This window comes from Ovis canadensis, chromosome 1, assembly GCF_042477335.2.
Source record: "Ovis canadensis isolate MfBH-ARS-UI-01 breed Bighorn chromosome 1, ARS-UI_OviCan_v2, whole genome shotgun sequence".
NCBI lineage: Eukaryota > Metazoa > Chordata > Mammalia > Artiodactyla > Bovidae > Ovis > Ovis canadensis.
Window position 1 is genome coordinate 181,428,796 of NC_091245.1, and position 27,764 is coordinate 181,456,559.

Below are 27,764 nucleotides of genomic sequence, written 5' to 3' on the forward strand. Positions count from 1 at the left end.
AAGACTAGAATCTAACAGAGCCTGGATTTTGTTATTGTTCAGTCACTCAGTCGTGTCCAACTCTTTTTGACCCCATGGACTGCAGCATGCCAGGCTTCCCAGTCCTTCACCATCTCCCAGAGTTTGCCAAACTCATGTCCATTGAGTCAGTGATGCCATCCAGCCATCTCATCCTCTGTTGTCCCCTTCTCCACCTACCTTCAATCTTTCCCAGCATCAGGGTCTTTTCCAATGAGTCAGTTCTTCGCATAAGGTGGCCAAAGTATTGGAGCTTCAACTTCAGCATCAGTCCTTCTAATGAATATTCAGGACTGATTTCCTTCTGGACTGACTAATTTCATTTTCTTGCAGCCCAAGGGACTCTCAAGAGCCTTCTCCAGCATCACAGTTCAAAAGCATCAATTCTTCGGTGCTCAGCTTTCTTTACAGTCCAACTCTCACATCCGTACATGACTACTGGAAAAACCGTAGCTCTGACTATATGGACTTTTGTCAGAAAAGCAATGTTTCTGCTTTTTAATACGCTATCTAGGTTTGTCACAGCTTTTCTTCCAAGGAGTGTCATTTAATTTCACGGCTGCAGTCACCTTCTGCAGTGATTTTGGAGCCCAAGAAAATAAAGTCTGTCACTGTGTTCAGTTTTTCCCCATCTATTTGCAAAGTGATGGGACTGGATGCCATGATTTGGTTTTCTGAATGTTGAGCTTTAAGCCAGCTTTTTCACTCTTCTCTTTTCACCCTCATCAGGAGGTTCTTTAGTTCCTCTTCTCTTTCTGCCATTAGAATGGTATCATCTATATCTGTGATTGTTGACATTTCTCCCAGCAATCTTGATTCCAGCTTGTGCTTCATCCAGCTTGGCATTTCACGTAATGTACTCTGCACATGGGCTTCCCTTGTGGCTCAGCACTTTCAGTGTGGGAGACCTGGGTTCGAGCCCTGGGTTGGGAAGATCCCCTAGAGTAGGGAAAGGCTACCCATTCCAGTATTCTGGCCTGGAGAATTCCATGGACTGTATAGACACTCAGACATGACTGAGTGACTTTCACTTTCACTCTGCATATAGAGCTTTCTACGTGGTGCTAGTGGTAAAGAACCCACCTGCCAATGCAGGAGACACAAGAGATGCTGGATCTATCCCCTCGGTCAGGAAGATCCCCTGGAGGAGGGCACAGCAATCCACTCCAGTATTCTTGCCTGGAGAATCCCATGGACAGAGGAGCCTGGCGGGCTATAGTCCATAGGGTCACAAAGAGTCAGACATGACTGAAGCAACTCAGCATGCTTGCACTCACTCTGCATATAAGTTAAATAAGCAGGGTGACAATATACAGCCTTGACAGAGCCTGGTATGGGGCAGGAAGTTCTGCCTACCCTCCTTTTCCCTCTCCTTAATCACTGCTCTCACCTTTCCTTCTTCTTCCTCTCTTTTCCCTTTTCCCAGATACCAGTGTAACACTCTAGAGGGCTAGAGGTACATTTGTAACTATGAAGAGAGAAATGAGGTACAATCCCCTCACTAATTTGGATGATAGAGAATCAGAGACATGCTCATTAATCTAATATTATCATCGCTGATTTCAAGGGGGAAACTCTGCCTTGCAGCTGCATTGATTGAGAGCCCTTTCAAATGCAGAATGGGTAAGACTGTATCTTCTCAGACACGCTCTTTCTAAATCAATCACAACCTGCTTGAGGACAGATTGCTTCTCATTTATCTGTTTCCTGGAATGCCCCCCAGAGTCTTGCACATAGTAGGCTAAATGGATAAATGAATGAATGCATAACTAGAGTCTGAACTCCCCCTTTTAAACCCAGAAGACAAGGCAGTCCATAAGCAGAGCTCTGAAAAACGAAAAAAATGTATTCTGATACATCTCCAACTTCCTTGTGTTTTACTTCATCCTTTCTTCTGGCATCTTTTCTTAACTTCTTACCAAAGGCCTAGGGACTTCACTGTCCATCCATAGCCACCTAGGACCTCTACTTTAAAATGGTGTTTAAACACTATCTTAAGTTCTGTTTAGTGTCTTTTACAAATTATGCTGTGGTTTAGGTGATATTTTATAAACTACACATTTATTGATTGATTTAGAAGACACAAATTTTAAATCTGATGTATATAAAGCATTTTAAAAGTACCTGGGGCACACACATGACAGCTGACTTCTTGGAGCTTCTCACAAGCAACAGAGATTATTTGTTCCATCTCCAGAGAGTAGGACAAAGTCTAATGCAGGACATCCATAAAGGCAGATTTTGATTCAAGATCTGGAAGAGCTCTCTAATAATGGAAGCTGTTCAAAAATGGGATCAGCTGCTTTGTGACTGCCCTGGTTTTGAAAGTGATCAAGACAAGCCCAAAGCTTACACATTCACTCATCCAGCATGAGCAGAAAGGATTCATGCACTGAGTCAAAAGTCAAGATCTCTCTGGCTCCCTGATTTATAAACTTGGCGTCTCTCTCTAAAACAGAGATCCTTGTATTCTGAAGCAGCAAGTCCCTAGTGTTGACAGCCAGGAGAAGGCAGCACAGTGAAAACTACCCGAGAAGTTTTTCAGAGTACATATGCCCAAAGCCCCATCCTCATGGAAATAATGCCAGTAGGTCCAGGAAGCTTTCTGAGCATGTGCACGTCAGTAGAAGCTTCTAGATGACTGATAAACCACCTCATTTTAAAAAATAGGCTAGAAGGCCAACAGCATAACTTTCATTGGTCCAAGGGCTACAGATTTATTTTTTTTAAAGGCCCTCAAGAAAGAAAACTCCAGGTTACAAGTTTCAGGGTGAATTAGTTTTAGTTATACCTAGGATTGGAGAAGGAAATGGCAACCCACTCCAGTGTTCTTGCCTGGAGAATCCCAGGGACGGGGGAGCCTTGGTGGGCTGCCGTCTATGGAGTCGCACAGAGTCGGACACGACTGAAGCGACTTAGCAGCAGCAGCAGCAGCAGCAGGATTAGAGAAACAGAGTTAGAAGCTAAAATAACAATCTGTTCAATCTTTAAATAAAAAGCAAAACTGAGTCAGGAAGTACACTGCCCTACCTCTGTACTGCTGATATTGCTGCTAAGTCGCTTCAGTCGTGTCCGACTCTGTGCGACCCCAGAGATGACAGTCCACCAGGCTCCCCCGTCCCTGGGATTCTCCAGGCAAGAGCACTGGAGTGGGTTGCCATTTCCTTCTCCAATGCATTAAAGTGGAAAGTGAAAGTGAAGTCGCTCAGTCGTGTCCGACTCCTAGCGACCCCATGGACTGCAGCCTACCAGGCTCCTCCGTCCATGGGATTTTCCAGACAAGAGTACTGGAGTGGGTTGCCATTGCCTTCTCCACCCTACCTCTGTAAGCACCCCTTTTATAAAGGGCCTAAACCTCAGTGTTTAGGCCATGTGGTCATAATCACTGCCCTTTGGAAGGTAAACATACTAAACTGCTAAACAAAGGCCTTAATGGAAATTGTCTTCAAACCAGTGCCTTACAAACCTACATCATAAAGTGACAGCAAACCCCAAATCCCCTTGTTAATTTTCCTACTTTTAAATTTCTCTATAGACTCTTATTCTCCTATTAAAACCTGTACTTTTGTTCCCTGCTTCCTCCTCAGGGTTATCTTCTCTTTAATTTATCTGATAAATAATGTGAAAGTACTAAGCCCTGACAATGGCCATGTTAGTGTTTTAAGAAGGGGGATCAATGATTTTCACTTGACAGGCACTGAAAAAGGGTGCCAAGCTGGTAGAGATAAATGGGAATAAAAGTCCTCCTGGTTTCCTTCACATCAGATCTCCTGAAATGATAGCCAGAAAAGCATTATTTCTTTTTATGGTTATTTGGCTTCTAACAAAAGCTTAGTCTAAATTAAGACCATGGCTATAGTTTGCCAACCCCTGACCTAAAAAGCTGAAATTCCAAAATTATACAAGACTGGAGTGGATACACAAGTGTAAGAAGATCCAGCGGTATGTTTGAATCTGGAGTCACAAAAGGCATTGAGACAAGCTCCATGTAATCGTAGAAGAAGCTTTCTGATATTTTCCTCTTAACTTCTTCCTCTGCCTCTTCTGCATCTGGGGCAGGAGTTTCCATATACCGAGATTCTAAAAAGTTAAAAATATTTTAACTAAGAAGAGTGTCTGATCAATCCTAGTATCATATTTCATGAAGACAAGAGGAATGTATCTAGCCCATAATACTCTAGCAGGAACTACTACTCCTGGCCTGAACACAGGATGTACCACAAGTGAGCACCTGGTTCCAGCAGTCTCAAAAGACAGCACATGATCAGTTCCAAGGAAGAGTTATTCTCACTAATGTAGGGTGGATCATTCCCTATACCATCCCACTGCCCAGAAGAATCCAGTATGAGTATGTGATTCTCAGAAATGAAATATACAGCTCCAGAGCTGCTAAACCACCCTATCAGAATATGTTTTATGTTCTTTCTTTTATCATTCCCCACATACCTTGCAAACATTTCTTTTATGGATTTACAACTGTTAAGTTAAAACAGGGACAATCACTGATAGAAAACTAATAAAAATTACCTTCAAGGCTTTCTGCATAGTCATCTTGAAGTGAACTTGAACTTCCTTCCACATATGATTCATCATCCTCTATATATGATTCTTCCCCTTCAGTAAATCCTTCGCCTATGGTATTGTCAATAGACTTGTGATCCTCTCTCACAGCAGCTATTAAAAATAAAGTGTTTTAATAATTTCTAAATTTGAATTAAACATGTTCTTACTTTCAAAGAAGCTAATATGTCCAATTCATGTGTACTCTAAATTGAATGAATTTTAAACTCAAAAATTCTTTAAAAAAACATTTTATTTGGTCACTTTTGTAGCTTTACAAAAATTGTTTCAAGCTTTTCCTGTGAGTTAATCTCCATTTTCACTTCATTACCAGTTTATTTCCTATCAAAACAGACTTATAAGAAAGTAAAAGGTAAAGAAAAAAAGATTGGCTGGTATGCTGCTATCATTTTTTTAATTTAATTTGATTTGACCAACCTATTATTTATATGGGACCTTTTAAGGGCTTCCCTAGTGGCTCAGGTGGTAAAGAATCTGCCTGCAATGTGGGAGACCTGGGTTAGATCCCTGGGCTTGGAAGATCCCCCGGAGAAGGGAACAGCTACCCAGTCCAGTATTCTGGCCTGGAGAATTCTACATAGTTCATGGGATTGCAAAGAGTCAGACATGACTGAGTAACTTTCACTTCACTTTCATGCCAAAGATAAGTAAAGCTGACTGAGCAACTAAGCACAGACAAGAATAAACTTCTCTGGGTGTGACTATTTATCTCTGAATGATACCCCAGGAATAAGTCAGATTATTCTCTTTAGAACAAGCTAGAAGAGAAAGAGAACTGGAATGGGAGTAAAACAGACCTGCTAACAGGTCTAAGTTAGCGTTCAGATCAAGGCCAAACATGAATGTGGTTCAAATATACCATGTCAAGCAGGTGAAAGGGCCAAGTAAAGTTTCAGAATAACAAGGCAGAAATGGTAAGTGAGCTAGAAATAAGTGGAACCACGTAGCAGATCTAGCTGTGAAAGTGAAAGTGTCAGTCCTCAGTTGTGTCTGACTCTGCGACCCCATGGACTGTAGCTCGCCAGGCTCCTCTATGAGATTTCTCCAGGCAAGAATACTGGAGTGGGTAGCCATTCTCTTCTCCAGGGGATCTTCCCAACCCAGGGATGGAACCCACAGGCAGATTCTTTACTGTCTGAGCCAAGATCTAGCTGAGATGAAGGTAAAAGATGAGAAATAAGGCCCAAGACTAATATGAATGGGGCAAGAAAGCTGGGCCAAGCCAATGAACAAGACAACAGGATAGGGTTCCATAGGATTCATGCATTTGGATGGAAAGGAAATAATCCTGGACACCTAGACGTGGCCCCATTTCTTGAATTGCCCCAACAGGGACCCTTGGGTAACTATTCTCCAATAATACCATTGAACAGATATCTTAGCTCTTCCATGTGACTATCACAATGAAATATTATTTCCCTGTCTCTAAATTACAATATTAAGAGCTTGATACCCAAGCTGCCATGAAATGAATTAAGGCTGCCAGCTTGGATAATGGAATTGGGAGTGAATACAGGCAAAGGGGAGTAAATCATTTTTCTAAAAGTGAATATTCTGAGCCTAGATGAAGGGCTGTGACACTGATAGGAAAAGTGGAGCTTGGAAAGAAAAAACTAACAGGCGGTGCTGGACAAAAGGTCATTATCATTAAATCCATCCATCCAGGAAAATGCTGCAAAGGACTGGAAACTATACAGTAGACGATCCTCTGTGCAGGAAGCAGAGAGGAGTGTAAATAGAAAAACAAAAGAGATGCAAACTGAAGTTTTTTGAGGAGAGTGATATCTGGGGAGGATAACTCTAGTGGAGGTATGGTCAGGATGACTTGAGTAGAGATCCTCGTTACAAAAGTCCAAGCAAGAGAAGATAAACACCTAAAGTAAAACATAATATGGAGAAATCATGGATTGGCCAGATAATGCCTCAGATAAACTGAAAGAATTTAATGTACAATTTATAAGTAAATTGATTTCCCCAGGACCTGATCTCCTCTAGGTGAATAGTAAAAATTGTATTTCTGAAGCTAGACTTAGGGCTAGAAACTAAAAAAAGTCAAGATTCCACTAAGCTACCTCACATCATGATGCCCAGTCAGAAAGAACTGGCAGTCTTTTAAAAATCCTCTTACAAAATCTTCACTTTCCCTTCTATCTACATGTGAGATTCTTCCATGTATGGTATCCAATTTAATTCTCAGACAGCTCACAATGGTCATTTTGTGGGTAGAATAATTGAGGTACAGAAAGCTGAAATAATTTATCTAAGATCAAGCATCTCTAAATAGTAGACCCAGGACTCATAACTGAAGTCCAGTTCTCTTTCCATTACACTGTATCAGAGGGGCCCATTAAAGACCTCATAGACCCGACAGGAAGGCGCCAGACCAGATATGAAGATGGGTCACTATCAGTATAGAGATGATAGTAGCTTCTCTGTTCTTTAGGAGCTAGAGATAAAATGATTAAAACACAGAATCTGCCCCCTAAAGAACTTAAGAGTTTAGTAGAGGAATTAAACAAGTAAACTTTTCTGTCATATAAACTTAGATATGCACTCTTTAAAAATTATTTTACCTAAATTTAATAATAAAGACCCTAAGTGTACACTACAATTTTACTTACTTCCTGATGGAGATCTAGAGGAATGAGACTGCCTTCTGTCACTCTTGGATCTATCTGATTTCTCCCCATCAGCATCCTGATCATCTGGTTCCTTCATTTTCTCTGTAAGCATAAAATTGAGACTGAGAAAGGGAGAGGGCTATAAGACAGAAATCAGAATTCTTTTCCGCTCAACAAATTCCACAAGCACCAAACACCATATGTGTTGACAATCTTATGTTTACACAGTATCAGAAATGACTTTACCAGCGGGAGGCCACACCTACCATCAGAGACCTCTGCAGTGTGGCAAAATAGAGTCAGATACTCCCTTCCTCCAGGCAAACTTGTCACCATGGTGCCCTCTGGTTTTCCAGAGGTCCACAGTGGGACACCACCCAAGCCCATCATTATTCCCTAAATGCTCCACCATTAAAATTAACCTTCTGCCATCCTGCCTCAGGTTCATCCCCTCTGCTTCCTCTTCCCATCATCAAATTCCCCTGGTGTTGCTAATCAATTTCAATATTTAAATATTTGTTGAGGACATATTCTCTGTATCAAGTCTTACGTTAGGCACTAAATTACAGTACTGAACTAGAAAGATACAACCCTTAACTTAGTGGAGCTTGTTTAGAAAGACAGGTATTAAAAAAGCAATTAAAATGTAATGAGTTTTACAAAAATTAGGGTGCTGTGGGCACATATAGCAAGAAGATGAAACCATGTCTGGAGTTAGCAAAGAGGCATTTGAGATGGGAGATTAGAAGAGGTTGGCCAGGCATGAAGTGGGAAGTGAGGGAGCGTCAGAGAGATGCTTGCGTCTGTGAAGGGCTGAAAGCAGGCTACTGGCTAGATTAGGAGAGTAAAATGGACACTGAAGAGGAGGCAGGCAGCAGATTATATAATTGTCTCTAAGTTTTGCTGAGGAGTTTAGAACTTATTTCTATGGCAATTGAATGCCACTGAAGGTCTTTAAGGAGGGGAATGACATGAGATGTTTTCTCTGTCCTCTCTCTCTATTGCAGCTCTTGTAGATGAAAACACCTACTATATCTTTCTTCTAAGTTTTCCTTTCCCTGCACTAAACATTGCCTGTTTCCTCAGCATTCTTCTATGGCATAGCTGGCAGGCCAAGTAGAAGTTCTATCTGGATCAAATCTGTGGTTAGATTCAGGTTTGAATCCCAGTTTTGCCTAAAGTTTAGCTAATAAAACTTTACATCAATTCCTCTGCTGTAAAACGAGAATGTAGAGAAAACGTCTTATAAGGCTACTATGAAAATTAGCTGAACTCCTGCATTATTATACCATTCTGATCTCCAAAGACTGTCTCCCCAAAGCAGCTATGATCTACACTACATGATCAGTGCAGGAGAGGGTAGGATGACTCCACCTGCCTTCATCTTCTGAACATAGACTGTAATCCATCTGTTTTCTTGCACTGACATAACAATGACACCCTCTCTTGATTTTTTGTTCATTTTAATTCTTTGAGAATGAAGGAATTGGGAAGTTGTAACCTGGTGAGGCTTTGATGACAGAGAGACTTGTTTGGCCAAGAAAAAAAGGTTAGCTTGGCCAAAGTCCAAGCTCCTAACATCCCTTAACCTGTTAGTCCTTTTATACATAAAATGGGGATGATAAGCTTGTCTGGCAGAATCATTGTAAATATTAAATGAGATCTTTTATACCCACAGTCCTCAACTCTGGCTGTACTTTACAATCACTTGGAAAATGTTTCACAACATACCATTCTTACGGTCTCACTCCCTATGTAATTCTTTTGGGCAGACAGAGAATAGGAACCAGAGGTAAACATCAGTGGTTTAGAGCAAACTCCTTATTAGGTACTGGAAAATGGGCATTTTACTATCACTACTATACATCTCTTTAATACAGCGAGGGCTCAATAAATATGACTAGATCTTGACAGTTGAAAGAGGTTTAATCTTATTAGGTCCAACCTCTCACCCAAGATAAGTCACACATCTACAGCTCAAGCCCAGCACCACTAGAAAAGTAGTCTTGACTCTTCCTGTTACTAGTTGTGGGGTGTTGAGTCAGTATTTAACCTCTCTGTGCCCTCTCATCTATAAAGTGCAATACCCACTTCACAAGGTTGTTCTGAGAGCTCAATGAGTTAATAAAGTTTTCAAAGAACAGTGCCTGACACTCACTATATAAAATAGGGATGAATGTATCACTTCCTGAATAAAGGAACAAATCAAAGAAAACACCAAGAGACACCAGCTTCAATTTACACATATTAGAGAGTGAACACATTCTGTTAATGAGTACTTTCTATTTCTTAGTAAGCTCATTTTATATTATACAAAATCTCCCTTTCTGCAGCTTGAATCTATTTGGCCCTTATTCTTCTGGGAACACATAGGACAAGTTTTTCTGTTTACTATAGCCATTCAAATAATTGTAGCTGGTTTACTTTCCTCCCCAGATCCTCTTTTCCAAGCTAAAGCATCTCAATTCTTTCAACTATTCCTCACCAACATATTTTCAACTTTTTTCAGCATCTGGGCAGATCAAGAAATTAATTCCCAGTGCATCATATACCCCTCCCAATTTTATATGTACTTTGAAGGATCTGGACACTTTCCAGAAGATATGAACCATCACTTTACTGGTTAGGGACATTGTGTTTTTTCAAGGTAGCCTAATATTATGCTATCTGCAAGGGTGGGGTGAGCAGGCTCATTATATACTGACTCTTCATCAGCCATTTGTGGCCAACTAGAATCACTAAACCTTATTTGTGTGTTCCTAACCATGTCCTATCTTATACAACTAAACTAGCTAGGTTTGGGCAGAGAAGACAATGGCACCCCACTCCAGTACTCTTGCCTGGAAAATCCCATGGACTGAGGAGCCTGGTGGGCTGCAGTCCATGGGGTCGCGAAGAGTCGGACACGACTACACTTTCACTTTTCACTTTCATGCATTGGAGAAGGAAATGGCAGCCCACTCCAGTGTTCTTGCCTGGAGAATCCCAGGGACGTGGGAGCCTGGTGGGCTGCCATCTATGGGGTTGCACAGAGTCGGACATGACTGAAGCGACTTAGCAGCAGCAGCAGCAGCAGCTAGGTATGGGAGTCTATTTGTAGAACTATCTTACATCTATTTTCATTAGACTCACACTCACTGTTCCAGCCTATGGCTAATCCTGTTAACCAACTCACTAGGTAGACTGTGAAGTTTTGAGACAACCCTGAAGAAGTATAAAGAAAAAAGAAAATTAAAGTACACCGTGATGCAGAGTATGTGTTGCTAGAAGGAGGTTGGCTAGAAGCCAGACAGAGAGCTCCCCAAGGTAACATTACTCAGATTCATTTCCTAGATTCAGAGTCAGTCCCCACTCTCACAAACTCAGGGTGCCAGAGATGCTCACGTTGAGAGTCACAGATTCCTGCATAAAAACAGACACTCAGTTTTTACTCTACAGTGTGAAATACAACTGTGGAGAGAATAATAGCTCGTGGGTTTTTGTTGTTGTTTTGGTTTTTTTTTAATGTTTACCATGTGTCAAACACAGTTCTGAGGATCTTACACATACTGTTTACTGTTTCACGTATTTCTCGAAACTCCACGAGTTAGGTACATTTTACAGATAAGAAAGCAGAGCAGTTCCTCTGAATCCTTTCCTCTCACCCAGCTCATGCAATTGACTTCCAAGTCCTGTTGCCCAGTGTCTAGTTCTGCCTTTTGTATCCATTCTCTGCTTCTAACCCTACTGTCACCATCCTAGTTCCGGTCCCCATCCTGTCTCACCTCTACCATTACCACAGCCCCATTCTCTCCCTTCTCTGGTCCGTTTCTACATTGCCTCTTATTTCTAAAACTCAGCTTTTAGTGTGCCACTCTTGTTTAACGTTGTGGTTCCTCGTTGCCGTAGAATAAGAACTCAGATTCCTTGGTGTGGCACAAAGGTCTTCACTGTAAAGTCTGCAGTTCATCTCCTGCCACCTTACCCCTTCCTGAGCCCTCCTCAGCCCCTCCTCCTTCCCGAAAGTTTTAGTCAGTAGCCAACTGGGACAACTCAACTGTTGCCTGGACATGCCGCCTACTTGTACGCTGCTATTTCCTACTGTATCTTGCCTGTGCTACATACTTGACCTGTATTATCCTAGTTAATTGTAACAGGAACTCCATGAAGTAAGCACCACCACCTTCCCTGCCTAGATGAGGAAACTAAAGTGCAGAAGGTCAACCTGCCAAGTGTCACACCGCTTAGTGTGGGATGGGGTGTCTTATTGACTGAGAACCCAGGCACTTTCCCACCAACCACCCCACCTCCCCGGCTTTTGGCTCAGCTGGGTCTGACTCAGACTCCAGCTGTCCTCTGTCTTCCTCCCTAGCTAGATTATGAGCTTGTTGCAGGCAGGAACCGTGTCCACTTTGTATCTACAGAGTGGAACCCCATTCCTGCGAATGCTGTCACTTCAAATGCTTAGCGAACTGATCCATAGACAGGATAAGGAATATGTTTCAACGAAGTCCGGAAAACACTAGTTCAGTTTAAGAGAAGTCCAAATAGAGCTCACTGCGCCCTTACTCACTAACAGATTTGAGAGGGAGGTTGTGGGAACTGCCAGGCTTACCTAAGGTACTCCACGGGCGCTCGGCTTTCGGCTTTCCCAGTCACAGCATCAGTCCCAGTTCTCCGTTTACAGCGGTTACCACAGCAACGCCAACACACCTTCCGGACGGGAGGGGACTGCCGGCGCATGCGCTGCCGGAGGTGACTGACTGGGTCAGCTCAATCTCATTCGCCCTCTAGCCCCGCCCATTTCGTAGCCCAGGATTCAGGATGAAAGCCAAACAGCCCAGCATCCTACTAGTTTATCATCCCAGTTTAGTATGTATGTCTAGCTTATGATTATTATCCTAAGAATGCTTCATTGGTAACTTGAACACTTTGAAAGATATGCCCAATAATACAAAATGGCTCAAAGCTTCTCTGATCACAGGCTATCATCAGCAAAGATATACGTCACAGAGACATTTTTATGTATTTACTTTATACTATGTTATCTCAGTTGGTCTTTAGGAGTAATATTTTATGCTGTGGGCTCTTTGGTCGCAGGACTCTAAGTGCACAAAATACAGACTTGGCTTGACAGATTTCTCAGTTTAGCAGTTTGCTCTCCCAACTGCTCCGTGGCACAGCCAGAGATTATTATTTTTAAGCACCTAACTAATGCTACTGGTTACAAAACATTGGTTTTAAATGGCTACAACCTCGCAAGATGTGACAAAGAACTTTGCATCCAGAATTAAAAAAAAAAAAAACACAAAAAAACTCATAATTCAATTTTTAAAAAACCACCTAAATTTTTAAATGGCAAAGGACTTCGAATACTTCACATCAGATATAAGAACAGTCAATAAACACATGGAAAGATGCATAGGAGTAGGCTCTACAGAGTTGCACACCACAATGCATACATTTCATACTGGGATGGGTAAAAGTTTAAAAATCGCCAGTACCAAATGTGGAAGGATGTGGAGCAAATGGAACTCTCATATATTGCTGTTGAAATGAAAGGTAACACAACCACTTCAGACACACCAATTGGTAGTTTCTTTAAAAGTTAAATATCTACCAAGTCATTCCATGTCTAAGGTATTTTCCCGAGAATAAAAAAATCGTTCATACAAAGCCTTATATGTGAATGTTCATAGTAGCCATATTCATAATAACAAAAGCATTAACCACCAAAACGGCTATTGACAGGTGAATGGATAAATATATATACAATGGAATACTACTCAGAAGTAAAAAGGAAGAAACTGATACACACAACATGGATGAATCTCAATTAGGATGAGTGAAAGAAGCCAGGTACAAAATGTTACAGTGTGTGTGATTTCATTTATATAAAATGCAAATAGGTCTATGATGATCAAAAGCAGATCAGTAGTTGCCTAAAGCTGGAGCAAAGGGAGAGAGACACTGCAGAGAGACAAAAGACTCTTCTGGAGATGAAGCCCAACTATCATTCTGCTGATAGTGCTGTGTGTATACACATCTGCCTCATGAATTGTTGTCTTTAAACATATGTATGGATGTATTTTATTGTATATAAATTATTTATCATGCTAATAAGAAAAATAGCTATATAATATTCTATTGGTTTCTTTCACATTACACAATGATTTTCCCAAAACTGTGTATTATGCATTTATTGGTAATATTGGGCTTCCCAATGGTGCTAGTGGTAAAGAATCTGCCTGCTAAGGCAGGAGGCCTGGGTTAGATCCCTGGGTCAAGAAGACCACCTGCAGAAGGAAATGGCAACCCACTCTAGTATTCTTGCCTGGGAAATCCACAGACAGAGAAGCCTGGCAGGCTACAGTCCATGGGGTCGCAGAGAGTTGGACACAACTTAGTGACTAAATAACAAACTTATTTTTAAACAGCATGTAGTTATTTTCAAATAATATGCTCAACATGTTTCATTTCTGCCTTAAAACATCTTTAAATTTAAAACACTGGATCCAAATATTGAGAAAAATATAAACGCACTACAGAATATCTTTAAAAATCTAGAAATACAGAGGGACTAGTGCATTCAACATCCCCAAACTGGCAGTCATTATGGAATGCTTGTGAATCGGGTCCTGTTCTTAGCATACTCACATCCATTTATCTCACGTAATCCTCACAATCCTATAAGAAAGGTAATACCTCTATGGGAGAAATTAACTTGACCAAAGGACACAGCCCAAGTAACAGAGTTAGCACATGGATACAAGTTTTCTGATGCCAACACTTGCACCCTTAGCCACCAGGCTATATTAGTTATTTCTTTTAAGTTAGTACAAGTCCAATAATTGTTTTAAAAAAGAGCTTCAAGTCCTGGGCTTTACTTCTTATAAGCATTCTAACATTGGGTAACTTATTCCACCTCTAGAGCTCAACTTCCTCATCCATAAAGAAGAGTGGGGTGGTATTTAAATATACTCAATTCATAGGTTAACTGTGAGAGTTAAATGTGGTAAGGGGCTACTGCAGCTTAGCACAGCACCAGCCACAGGAATGGATCAATAGAGAATAGCTCTTATCATTACGGTGCTTCCATACCATACACACTGTAAGAAGGCAGCACAGCACAGATTTTGAAAAAAGACTGCCTAGGTTCCCATCGAGTGCCACCACTCCCAACTTATGTGACCTTGAAAGAGGGCTTACCTCCTTGAGCCACATTTCCTCATCTACAAAATAAGGATGATATTAATAGTGTTGTTGTTGTTGTTCAGTCACTTAGTCATGTCCAGTTCTTACAGTGTCATGAAATCATGTGGTTAAAACAGAGCCTAGTGCTTAGCAAACAGTAAACTATTATTAAATTCTGCTAATCCAAATGGTTTTGCTAAGCGACTTCACTTTCACTTTTCACTTTCATGCATTGGAGGAGGAAATGGCACCCCACTCCAATATTCTTGCCTGGAGAATCCCAGGGACAGGGGAGCCTGGTAGGCTACAGTCTATGGGGTCACACAGAGTTGGACACGACTGAAGGGACTTAGTAGCAGCAGCAGCAGCAGCAGCATAGGAATGATTATATCACAACTGTGGATTTAGCTATCCACATATAGTTTTCCTCCCAAGCTGTAATCTGGAGAACTGCAAACTTTATTAAAATATAGCAAGTGATCACTGGCTTTCTGGGGCATATTGGAGAAGACATGTTACCAAAAAACTTGCATCTAAACCCAAGAAACACAAGTAATCTGAGTTTGGGCTGTTAAAAGTAAATATAAGTAGTACATCACAGTCAAACACAGCAGACTTCACTGGTCTGCAATGCTATAGATCCATGGTTCCCAAGTTTGACCATGAACCAAGCCACATGAAAGGCTTATTTAAACAGACATTAGAGTTTCTCTCTCTCTTTTTTTTTTTTTTTTTTTTTTTTTAGGTCTGGGGGCAAGGAGATCCAACCAGTCCATTCTGAAGATCAACCCTGGGATTTCTTTGGAAGGAATGATGCTAAAGCTGAAACTCCAGTACTTTGGCTACCTCATGCGAAGAGTTAACTCATTGGAAAAGACTCTGATGCTGGGAGGGATTGGGGGCAGGAGAAGGGGACGACAGAGGATGAAATGGATGGATGGCATCACTGACTCGATGGACGTGAGTCTGAGTGAACTTCGGGAGTTGGTGATGGACAGGGAGGCCCGGCGTGCTGCGATTCGTGGGGTCGCAAAGAGTCGGACACGACTGAGCGACTGAACTGAACTGAACTGAACTGAGGGCCCCCAAAGTTTCATTTCTATTAAGTACACCAGGTGATGCTGATGCTGCTGGCTGGGGTTCACATTTCAAGACCCATTGATGCTGTTGGTTCTGAAAGTTGATAGTGCTGCTGCTGCTAAGTTGCTTCAGTCGTGTCCGACTCTGTGTGACTGGGATTCTCCAGGCAAGAACACTGGATTGGGCTGCCATCTCCTTCTCCAGTGCATGAAAGTTGATAAACAGGCGCTAATAAAGGCAGTTTAACTGTTCAGTTCAGTTCAGTCGCTCAGTCATGTCCGACTCTGCGACCCCATGAATCGCAGCACGCCAGGCTTCCCTGCCCATCACCATCTCCCGGAGTTCACTCAAACCCATGTCCATCGAGTCGGTGATGCCATCCAGCCATCTCATCCTCTGTCGTCCCCTTCTCCTCCTGCCCCCAATCCCTCCCAGCATCAGAGTCTTTTCCAATGAGTCAACTCTTCACATGAGGTGGCCAAAGTACTGGAGTTTCAGCTTCAGCGTCATTCCTTCCAAAGAAATCCCAGGGTTGATCTCCTTCAGAATGGACTGGTTGGATCTCCTTGCAGTCCAAGGGACTCTCAAGAGTCTTCTCCAACACCACAGTTCAAAAGCATCAATTCTTCGGTGCTCAGCTTTCTTCACAGTCCAACTCTCACATCCATACATGATCACTGGAAAAACCATAGCCTTGACTAGATGGACCTTTGTTGGCAAAGTAATGTCTCTGCTTTTCTATGCTATCTAGGTTGTTAATTAAAACCAAATATGCACTAATTTATGATTTGGGGATAATAAATATCTTTATAGTTTCCCAAGCTTGGCTATTCACTGGAATCATCTCAGGAGGATTTTAATATACTAGTGCTTGTGCCCCCACCCCCAACCCCCCAGAGAGTCTAACTTAATTGGTCTGGAGTGAGGACTGGGAATTGGGAACTTTAGAAGGTCCTCAGATGACTCTAAGGGCATCTGAAGTTGAGGAGCATTACTTCAGAAGGCCTAAGAAAGCAAGCCTCCTTACTCTGCATCTATTATTACTGGAGTTTTTTCAATCTACTTTTGTATCTTATCAGCAAAAACAAACATTAACAGGATGAAGACTTACATGCCAGTCCCACAGGTTGCCAGTGAGCTACCGGTAAAAGTTCTTTGCATTGCTTCTCAACTCTGACTGCACATAAAATCACTCTAAGCAGCTTTTAAAAATGTCATGCAAAGGCATCTTAGAGGTTGAAAGGAATATAGAGGAAAAAAATTAAGAGTCAACAAGTTGGAGAATATGAAAGAAAATACTGAGTTGGCCAAAAAGTTCAACCCAATGTATGTCAAAATAATGCATTCACAAACCAAGCAGATAACGTGACATTTCAATAATACAAGGAATAACACCAAAATGGTTTGATATGCCAGACAGGGAAAGTATTTATTAAATACCAAGTTTTAAAAAGTGCAATACAGATGGAAGAATCTTCAATAATGCAAATACATGTGGATGACTTCACATAAATCTAATCAGTGGTACCTGTGCTGTGAGAAAGTTCCCCCAAGCAGTTTCAGTGTGTTTCCCCTTCCCAGTCGCACCTCACTTAGGCTGAGAATTCCTATCATAGAGCCAAGGAGCAGAGACCATGCAAAAACCCAAGTTTAAAATAGCAACCAATATGTGAGCCCAAACAGGCACCTTAAGAAAAATCTACGCTGAGGGTATAGTAGATTAAAGGCTGGGAAAATGTGCTAGCAATGCTTTGCACTCAGTTCTGTTCCAAACATTAAATAAGCCATCAATCAGTGTTTCTCTACTGAGATATTCAAGCTCAATTGTTACTTACTTAATATACATTACCATAACTAATGTGACATTTTCACATTTGAAGACTATGTAAGAATTTTATGCATAAAATGAAGAGAAGACTCTTGAGAGTCCCTTGTACTGCAAGGAGATCAAACCAGTCAATCCTAAAATGTTCACTGGAAGGACTGATGCTGAAGCTGAAGCTCCAGTACTTTGGCCACCCGATGTGAAGAGATGACTCTTTGGAAAAGATCCCGATGCTGGGAAAGATTGAAGGCAGGAGGAGAAGGTGACAACAGAGGATGAGATGGCATTACTGACTCGATGGACATGAGTTTGAGCAAGCTCTGCACGAGTTGGTGATGGATAGGGAAGCCTGGTGTGATATAGTCCATGGGGTTGAGTTGGGCACAACTGAGTGAACTGAACTGAAGAACTTTATAATATATATAACCACTCTTACCTGCTTAAGCAAACATAAACAAATACTCCCACGCTTACTTTTTAAAACCATACATTCGCTTGATAGAAAAAGTGATAGACACAGCGCCTTCCCCAAAAAAGGGGTGTTAAATTTTTCTGAAAGCCAGAATTTAGTCACACAGAGGCTATTTATTGTTAAGTTACATGAAAACCAACTTAGTTCTTCAGAAAAAAATTAATAACATTTAAGATATACTAGACCAAAAAATTCTGAATAAAGATGATAAAGATAAAAATATAATACTGAAAAAACCCTTGAATTTATTAGAATACACAATTTTAATTTTCCTCTAGTCAAATTTTATTTACAAGGCTATTTGTTGGACATCTATTTGAAAAGGCAGAAATTAAAATAATTGCTCTATTTCTTGGTTCCGTTAGTGCTAATTCACAAGATCTTTGTTAAGTTTTATCTGAAAGAAAAACACAGAAATTTGAAAGCAGGAGCAGGGAAAGGGGAGTAGAAGTTCAAGGATATATTACTGAAAACAAACTCTACAACTCGACCTCACTTATGACACGTGGGTAGAAAGAGCAAACCAGCCTTCTTCATTTTGTTTCTCAATCTGTTGAACAAAGATGCAAAAAGGCTTTAGAAAGTAGTCAGGAGCACAAGACCACTCAAGATTTACAATTATTCGTACCAAGTACAAAGAACCAAAGTTATCCTATACCACTGAATGGTACTAAAAATTATCGATACTGGCAATTTTTATTCTGTAACAGAGACACTCCCAAATATTCCCTGGTCAGCAAATCTCCTTATTGATTTGGGAGGCCTATTTTTTTTAAAAAAGGATCAATCCAATATTTTATGCAAGTCATACATACAGCTTTTTAAAATAACAAAAAGTTATCTGATCTTGGTAAATTAAATCTGTTACTAAATTCCAGAAATTAAGGGCATATTATATAAAATAGTTTACATTAAAGCTCTTTTTAGGATGTAAGAAACAGCAAAGAACAGACAAATCTTCCAGTGCTAGGCAATGGGCTATGCAAATCTATCAATTAATTTGGACTATAAATACTCAACACTTACTGAAGCACTCACTACTTGGTCTAATTACCGAAGCTAGTAATAAGAAGAGCAAAGAGGATTCTCCCCCATCAAACAGTTGTTAGCTCACATTTGTAAACGTAATGTTTATGATTTTAAAGTTATCCTCACAATTTGCTATGACCAAACGAAGGAAAGTTATTAATATATTTTGCTGTATTACCAGCACAGAAACATTCTTCTTGCAAAAAATAGGGATACATTGTAAGAAAAGCTTAATTTCTATATATTCCTGTAACAAATCAGAACACATAAAAATATGTAAGACATTTATTAACTGTTTGTGCTGGAACTCTCTAAATGTGGCATGAAACCTCTCTGTGGCACACTCAGATGTGCACACTGGGGCAGAGTGACAAGGAGAGTGACCGGTCCCAGGGCTCCAGCTATCCCGAGGCCTAAAGAGCCACAGCAAGGACTGAGGAAACCAGCACCTCATAAACCCATAACCCACCCAAGACACCCCTGTGTGTCTTGCCACACTATTTAGAATGCTCTGCAGGAAACAATAATGTCCATCTTTGTTGAAATCTTATTGAATTGTATTCTATTCCTTAGTTACCCTAGAAAACAAAAGAAGGGCATGCTTGTTTTTTCTAATGAAGGTGAATTAGTATTTCTTTTCTTCTGAGGATTTTACATTATCTTTAAGATAACAGGAATAATAATTAAGCATGACCATTGCAAAATCAACCACCTTCCACTCTGGCCCTACTAACCTCCACACACATTTCACCATTACACTTTATCATATACCTTTGCTCTTGGATTAAGAGGTGTCAAGCGCCCACTTCCCGAGGTGGCATTTAAAGGAGAACAAGAATTACTAGCAGCCCCTGAAGATCTATTTAAGAGGGGAAAAAAAAAAGTGAGATAGTAATCTGTCATTATTAACCTTTAAAAATGATATAAGACACAATTCTCAATATTGCCAAGAGCCTGAAATGGAATGGGTGACTTAAATCCAAATGAGGTAAATTATTTGTAACATATTTTCACCAACCTAAGCCTTGTTTTAATTAGTAGATTTTCTTTTTTGGGGTGTTTTTAGGTTTATAGAAAGTCTGAATGGAATCTATAAAGACCATTACAGTACCATACAGATAAGGTTTTAACACTGAAAGAGGAAGTGCAGATGTGGAGGGGTGGGGGAGAAGGCCGAAGTCCTGGAAGAGTAATGAGACTTGGAGCAGTATAGTGGCAGCATGCAGAGTGGACAGAGAGAGCCAGGTACATCCCCATTCACCAACCACATGTCCCATCTAGGCAAACCACCCAATTAGCTGCATGAGCTTTGGTTTCAGTCACTGTAAAGAAGAAAATACTACTGCTCAATTTATCCACACTGTCACATATTACCTCCAGATTTTGTAACCCATAAAGTGCTCCACATATGTGCCATTATCCCATTTTTGTTTTCAATAACCAACCCAATGCTTTTCTACTTAATGAAGGATTTTTCCCTACTCTTCTTCTTCTTCCCTCCAAATTCTCCTCCCCAATCACTTGATTTTCTCTACATGAGTAAATCTGTCTGCATCTAAGTCAGACACTATGCACTTCCTTTTCACACAAAAAGCATAAAACACAAACCATGCTTTTGATTTTAACCCTACCTTCTCGAATTTAGCCCACTAGTAGGAGAGACAGTACTACATTTTGAGCTTTCTGGGGCTTCTGCTCCTGGAATAGACACCTCAATTGTCCTCTTTCCACCCTCTATAATATAAAAATAAACATTAGTTACATTACCTTTCATTACAATGAAAATTAAAATTTAACTTGATTTTTGTCTTACTGCAAATTTTACATTATAAATTTGAGGGTTCTGTCTATATTTTTATTATAATGGCCCACAAATACACTTCAAGGTTTTCTAAAAAACAAAAACAAACTGTGAGACAAAAGAATTGTAGTTACTAGTGTCGATTCAGGAGCATGCCAGTTCTTAGAGAAACAAAATTTTCAGACAAGTGGTATCATGTCAGATCCTCAAGAGAAAAACAGAAATTAAGAACTATCCTAAAGAACAGGAGATCCTGGTTACAGTGGCTTACCTAAAGTTTTCCAAAAAAAAAAGGAAAAAGAAAATTTCTGGAGTTATGCAGTAAAACTAAACCTTCTAAATCTATTAATTACTGCCATTACTGAAGACATTAAATTTGGAGGGGAAAGTTGGCTGAAGAGTTCGTGTGGCCAATAGCAACTATAATTATGTACATTTTCAATATTTCAGAAGTAGATAATCAGTCAACAAATATTTACTAAGTATCTACTCATGAAAGGCTCAGCCAATGCTCCTGTGAATCACTGCTTAAAACTAGTGCTTTCTGGGCTTTAAGGGGTAATGACATTCTTTCAGTTTTATAACATATTCCTTGGTTACCCTAGAAAACAAAAGAGGTTCTGCATGGCAAATGATTTATTTTTATCTTTATCTTATAGTCCACAGAGGTTCCTGTGAAACCAAGAATTTCACTTAAGAACACCTTAGACAAATAAGCACTGGAATGGAAAGAACAAGGTTGCATATCTACCTATTTGCTTTAGAACTTCAGACAAATCGTTCAACCTCTTTGTGTCTCAACTTACTTATTTATCAAAGAGTTATATCAGCTTTGTCTGCTCTGAGTGGCGTCAAAAACCATTTAGTTTTTGGCTCATTTAAGCCAACAAAAATGAAAGTATTACCCTCAAAGAACTACTGAAATAGATGTCCCATTTTATCACAAGATTATTCTTAAGAGTGATCTGCTTTATTTTTCTTCACTGTGCTTGGCATTAACTGACAGTGTCTCATATATTTATTTATTTGTATTGTCTGCTCCCCAACTGGAACCCTGGTGTAGTCAAGCAGGGCAGGAACATGGACTGTTCGATGCAGTATCCCCAGTGCCCAGAACATGGTGGCACATAGTTGGTATTCATAGACGTTGAGCGATTTCACTTATTTATTCTAGTCAGAAGTCGCCTCTAGATTTCCTGACTATGAAGAACAGTAGACAAGGCTGTAATGTGAAAGGAGTCTAGAATAAACAAAGAGGAAGGGCCTTTGGGAAATGCACTATCCACCACTTTCTAGTACTTTCCAAATCACTCTGTTTGCTGGGTCTGTTAAGTGTCAAAAAGGAAATAACTCTGAGAGTAAAAGTCTTATTGGTAGATCCTTCAAAGGCAACCTACTTCAACCAGCCACTGCTGCTGCTGCTGCTAAGTCGCTTCAGTTGTGTCTGACTCAGTGTGACCTCATAAACGGCAGCCCACCAGGCTCCCCCGTCCCTGGGATTCTCCAGGCAAGAACACTGGAGTGGGTTGCCATTTCCTTCTCCAATGCATGAAAGTGAAAAGTGAAAGTGAAGTCGCTCAGTCGTATCCGACTCTTAGCGACCCCATGGACTGCAGCCCACCAGGCTCCTCCGTCCACGGGATTTTCCAGGCAAGAGTACTGGAGTGGGGTGCCACTGCCCTCTCCGTCAACCAGCCACAGGACGTAGGAATCTCTAAAACAGCATTTCTTGAACACCTCAGGGAGCACAACACTTACTGATACAGAGCTTTGTCTTTTCCTGACAATTAGAACCTTCTCTGTATACCAGGCCCAATTAGTCTCTCTGGAATCTTTATGCAGCTCTACCCCTTAAGGGTCTTAGTAATTCAATTACTGGTTAAACAGCAACTTGAGGTTTACTTTGTTTCATCAGTACCTTTTAGAATGTGACTAATGACAACTAATTTTTCAGTTATATTTCTATTGTTTAGAATTCCTTCTAGCCTTCCACATTCCCTAAATGTAACAATGAATAGAAAGTTTAACTTACAAATGAAAATATTTTAAAGGCTTTCACAGAATAATAACATGTAATTTTCATGAAATTCTAAATGATCACTTTGATGCTCATGTTTATAATTAGCTGCAGCATATCCCATAAATGAATCAGGTACTGTAATCAATCCCATTTACATGTAGGGCAACTTAGGAACTCAGACACCAAAGATGAACTGCAGGCACCATGGACAGCTTTCAAGAAGCTAGAGTGGAGACTGGCCTTCTGGTCCCATTTCTGTCACTGAGTTCTGTTTCTTTCTATATGCAATTGAAGCCACTGAAATATATGGGCTTGAGACTTCTTTTAGCTAAATATATACTCATAGTCAAGAAAGTGAAAGTTTCCACGCATCTAAGCTTCTAAATTATGAATTTGTGACTAACCAGCCCACGCTCTGACAGGTGACTGCACAGGTGATACTGGTGGAGAGGAAGGATTCAAGCCAATCAGCTTCTGCTGCTCTATTAACTGCAAGAGTTTTCCACGAGCCTCCATACTTTGTCGATTCAATTCTGCAATCCGTTCCTCCATGCTACTTGGTGTCAGAGGTTGCACTGCTGGAAAAGTCTTTAAAAACAAAAAAAGACACAGACTCCATGTTAAAAATAATCCAAACAATTCTCACTTTTTGTAAAAATAAACTTTTCCCTTAAGAGCCAGCAAATTAGTATTCATAGTTCTTGCTTGGAGAAGGCAATGGCAATCCACTTCAGTACTCTTGCCTGGAAAATCCCATGGGTGGAGGAGCCTGGTGGGCTGCCGTCTATGGGGTCGCACAGAGTCGGACACGACTGAAGCGACTTAGCAGCAGCAGCAGCAGTCCTTGCTACATACAAACTTGAATACTGGGCAAACAGTAACAGAATTTACAGATCTCTTAATTTAAAAATAAAGGCTAAAGTGGGGGGATACTTAACCTTCTAATATCAGTACCACGTAAGCCTTCTAGTCCCTCTGTCCATGTAGAGTGACTGTGGGACAAAGCAAAGCTTTCCTGCATTTCTTAGTGTTCGCTGAGCTGCACAAAGACCACCTAAGTGCAGATACTATTCCTAGTGACTGGCTTCTAAGTAATCCCTATTTAAAGACAGGTCTGGGGTTTGAATCACAATATACACAAGAGGTTCTGCTGTAGTTGAAACAGATGATTCTATAATTATAATCTTCATGAACCACGAGCTATTTGGCAAAGATTTCTAGGACTCGAACCACTCCTTCTGACCACATGTCAGCAGCCCTCCCAGGCTGCTTTTGGCCTATAATACCTGATTTCAGAAGGTTGGTGACTGTAAAAGAATATGGGAGGTAAGAGTAAGAAAGAGCCACTCAAGAAATATCATGAAAGTTTGGTGTGAAAATTCCTAAAAGAAATGTATATGTCACTCTTAAGTATTTCATTTAGTTAAATATGTCCCTTTGAGAGAAAAAAAAATTCCTAATAGAAGTCGCTAATTTGCAGTTTACACTCATTAGTTAAAAAAGAGACAGTAAAATAGTATTAATTAAAAATCATTCAGTAATTCTGATTATATCAAAAAGAGTAGTGAGCACAATAAAAACTAGATTGTCCTCTCTTACCTGATTGTTATCCCAGTGGGAAAAGGGGGTGAGCTCAATTTTTAATTCTGTGGTCTTTTTAAAACCAAGAGTTGCCTGCTTCAAATAATCTTCAAAACTCCGCAAACACAGAAATGTTTCCATTGACTAGAACTGAGACTGTGCGTATTGATGGCCGCGGCCCACTCCTGATCTCCTTCTCGGCTTCTTCGGCCAGTCCCTTCTGACAGCTGTTTCTGCGACTCAATACGCACACTCCCCCTGAGCCAGTGCTGACAGAGACAGCCCTCCCCCACTCTCTCCCAACCTTCTTCACAGGGATCCTCAGTCCACTGTTGCTAAAGCCCTTATGGAATCCATAGCCATCACCATGGATCCCCTAATCCGTGAAGCCGGCCAGCTCCTTCCCACGGCCTTGTCCCCATCGGAACACTCAGAGGCGCCACCCTGGCTTCGTGGCAGGCTAAAAAGAAGCCTCTCCCGTCACTGGGATCAGCAGGAAGGCATGTTTCACAATTGGAACTTAAGAGTCCTTTTGCTCCCTATAAACAAGGCAATGAAGGTTTACACTGCCAGGTCAGCCCACAGTGTACTTAACTTACAAAATTCCAGCACAACAGTATGTAGACTTTCTTTTTTTTTTTGCCTTAAAAAAAAAAATTATCTTACTTTTTATTGAGGGATAATTGCTTTAAAGACTTTTGCTGTTTTCTGTCAAGCCTCAACATGAATCAGCCATAGGTATACATATACCCCCTCCCTTCTGAAACTCCCTCCCGTCTCCCTCTCCATCCCACCCTTCTAGGTTGATACAGAGCCCCTGTTTGAGTTTCCTGAGCCATACAGCAGATTCCTAGTGGCTATCTATTTTACATATGGTAATGTAAGTTTCCATGTTACTCTTTCCATACATCTCACCCTCTCCTCCCCTCTCCCCATGTCCATAAGTCTATTCTCTATGTCTGTTTCTCCACTGTTGCCCTGTAAATAAGTTCTTCAGTACCATTTTTCTAGATTCCGTATAGCCGTCTCTGGGGTCGCACAGAGTCAGATACGACTGAAGCGACTTAGCAGCAGAAGCAGCAGCAGCATGATATTCATCTCTCTCTTTCTGACTCACTTCACTCTGTATAATAGGTTCTAGATTCATCCACCTCCTTAGAACTGACTCAAATGTGTTCAGTGTGTAGACATTTGCTCCTCAAAATGTAATCCTCAGACCAATAACATTTGAAATTTATTAGGAACGCACAGGTTCTACTTCAGACCCACTCAATCAGAGACTGCATGTTAGCAAGATCCCCAGATAATTCATATACATTAAAGTCTGACTTCAATAATTCTTTAAAACATCATTTCCATTGGAGAATGCATTGTGTCCTAAGAAATTAACTACTCATGAGTTGAGGGCCAACTACATGCAACTGTCTTTTATGAGCCCCTTTGAGAGTAAAAATGATTTCAATTAAAATGTAGTTGTATGGCAAACGTTCGAAACATATCTATTCTACATTCTATATTAAAAATGTCATTCCTAGCTTAATTTTAGCTTTTCTACCCATTTTACTTTTGTCCTATGTTCCTCATTCATTTCCCCATTTAAATTTTATGTTGTCCTCCTCTAACGTGTGTGTGACATAAACTGATAAATAACCTCTACTTATTCTGTGATGAGGACATGACAAAGCATGAGCCCTCTAGCACCAGCCTCAAAGATATCCAGGGTCACTTCTAGATGCTCCAGTAATAAACTTAAATTCCCATACATCTGGATCAATCCTTAATTGGTACTCACAGCCATCGTGTCGCTGGCATGACTTGTCTCCTGTCTGTTAAACTCCCGAAGTCCGTCCCCTTGTTCTCCCCCTGGACCAATAATATTATTCAGATGTGCCCTGATAGCTGAATTCTGCAGGGTCAACTCTGCAATTCGTGCCATGATGTCCTTTCTCTGTATTAACGTCTCATTTGTTCTAAGCTGCTGCCCGTCTCCCAGCACCAGGGGTTCTTCTGGGAGTGTGGGGTTTCTCGATTGCTGCTGCATGCTTGACCGGGAACTGCAGAGAGGCTGTGAGAGGCTAACAAAAGGAGCCTGGGTTCTGCTCTGCGAGTCTTCTCCCATGTGAGAGGCCCTCCACCTCTGAGTGAAGAGGTGACTCTCATCATTTGAGTTCTGAACGTCTGCGCCAACAGGTAAGGTCTTCTTTTCCCAATTTTGTTCCTTTTCAATTATTTCCACAGTCGGAGGAATTCGTGGAGCAGGACGAGTTTGAACAGTCCTCCTCAATACTGTAGATACAGTTAGAACATAATAAACATGCGCTGTTGAACCACAGCTGGCACTATGGTCATGTCACGAGCACCCCCCACCCCACACTTAATAGTCAGCATTTGAGAAGCATTTCAAAGGAAGGAGCTGGTTTCTGAATGCCTCAATTATTTTAACAGGGAATATACCAGCAATACTATTCCTAATAATCAAGTGCAGAGTCTTTTATAATCCTTAGAGCTTTATCAGCAATCTTGTGAAAAACCATCTACCTAGTTCACATTTTAACACATATATTAACTCATATCTGGGAATCCTGGGGGGAGTATGGACACATAATATAAACTAAAGATGGATGGGGAAGTATCTCTGAAGAAGTAAAGTTTTTATTTACGTTTTTGCTTTGTGTTTTGGGAGGCTTTTTGGCCACTCTACATGTGGATGTTAGTACCCCAATCAGGGATCGAACCTGCAGCCCCAGCATTGGGAGCACAAGAGTCGTAACCACTAGACCACCAGGGAAGTCCCAAGAAGTGACACTTAAATGATTACATATGTGGCAGAGAGTGGAGCAAAGAACATTGCAACCAGAGATAACAACATATGTGAAGGCCCCAAAATAGGAAAGAGCAAAGAAAGGAGGCCAGTCTGGCTGTAGCATACCAAGAAGGGAACATCGGGGAATACAGTATATAAGACTAGAAAGCATACAGGGGCCATTTCTCACAGAGCTTTTAAAGCCATGTTAGAAATTTTATAATTTAATCCAAGAGCAATGAAATCTGGAGAAGGTTTGTCCACAAGTCAATTTACATAATTTATATTTACTAAATGCTGTAGAAATTAGAAGGTCCAGGAAGAGAAGTAGGGAGACCAGCAAGCAACTGTAGTGGTCAAGAAGAAAGATGACGGTAGCTTTGACTAAGGTATGCTGGCTATGAAGAAGGAGAGAAGTAGACACATTCGAGAAATGTCTTGGCAACTGAACTACAAGTGATGCACTGAAAGCAAAAAGTGAGGGAAAATGCAGAGCATGACAGCATGGACAAGTGAATGGATGGTGATGCTGTTTAGTGAGATGGAGCCCATCAGGAGAATGGATTTAGGGGAAGGAGGATTATCAAAAATTGTTTTGAACATGCTAAGCTTAAGGTGTCTACATATCCATCCAAGGAGATGAAACATAGGTCAGAAACTCAAGAGATCATCTAGGCAAAGATCTAAAACTGGAGGTCCCTGGCACATAGAAGGCATTGGAAGCCACAAGAAAAGTGAGATTATTTAGACAGAAAGAATA

The 27,764-nt window shown here is 40.8% G+C and overlaps 2 protein-coding genes across 13 annotated transcripts in view; both read right to left on the bottom strand.

The window, feature by feature from the left end:
- Nucleotides 1-12,295, bottom strand: part of CFAP44 (cilia and flagella associated protein 44) — a 124,518-nt gene extending 112,223 nt beyond the window's left edge. For all 7 annotated transcript variants that reach the window (XR_011249206.1, XR_011249199.1, XR_011249208.1 and 4 more), the window contains exons 1-4: nucleotides 11,815-12,295; nucleotides 7,221-7,322; nucleotides 4,546-4,692; nucleotides 3,939-4,098 (exon numbers count right to left, since the gene is read on the bottom strand). Coding sequence is in view for 2 of the 7 variants with exons in the window: in XM_069553377.1 (XP_069409478.1) it covers nucleotides 3,939-4,098; nucleotides 4,546-4,692; nucleotides 7,221-7,317 (404 nt within the window). In the remaining 5 variants the exon portion in view is untranslated. The remainder of the gene's footprint in view (nucleotides 1-3,938; nucleotides 4,099-4,545; nucleotides 4,693-7,220; nucleotides 7,323-11,814) is intronic.
- Nucleotides 12,296-16,873: 4,578 nt separating this feature from the next.
- SPICE1 (spindle and centriole associated protein 1) overlaps nucleotides 16,874-27,764 on the bottom strand; it is a 62,188-nt gene continuing 51,297 nt past the window's right edge. For all 6 annotated transcript variants that reach the window (XM_069553532.1, XM_069553523.1, XM_069553515.1 and 3 more), the window contains 5 exons: nucleotides 25,994-26,487; nucleotides 23,025-23,208; nucleotides 20,431-20,533; nucleotides 19,571-19,658; nucleotides 16,874-18,320 (listed from right to left, as the gene is read on the bottom strand). In XM_069553532.1, the coding sequence (XP_069409633.1) occupies nucleotides 18,267-18,320; nucleotides 19,571-19,658; nucleotides 20,431-20,533; nucleotides 23,025-23,208; nucleotides 25,994-26,487 (923 nt within the window). In that variant the 3' untranslated portion in view covers nucleotides 16,874-18,266. The remainder of the gene's footprint in view (nucleotides 18,321-19,570; nucleotides 19,659-20,430; nucleotides 20,534-23,024; nucleotides 23,209-25,993; nucleotides 26,488-27,764) is intronic.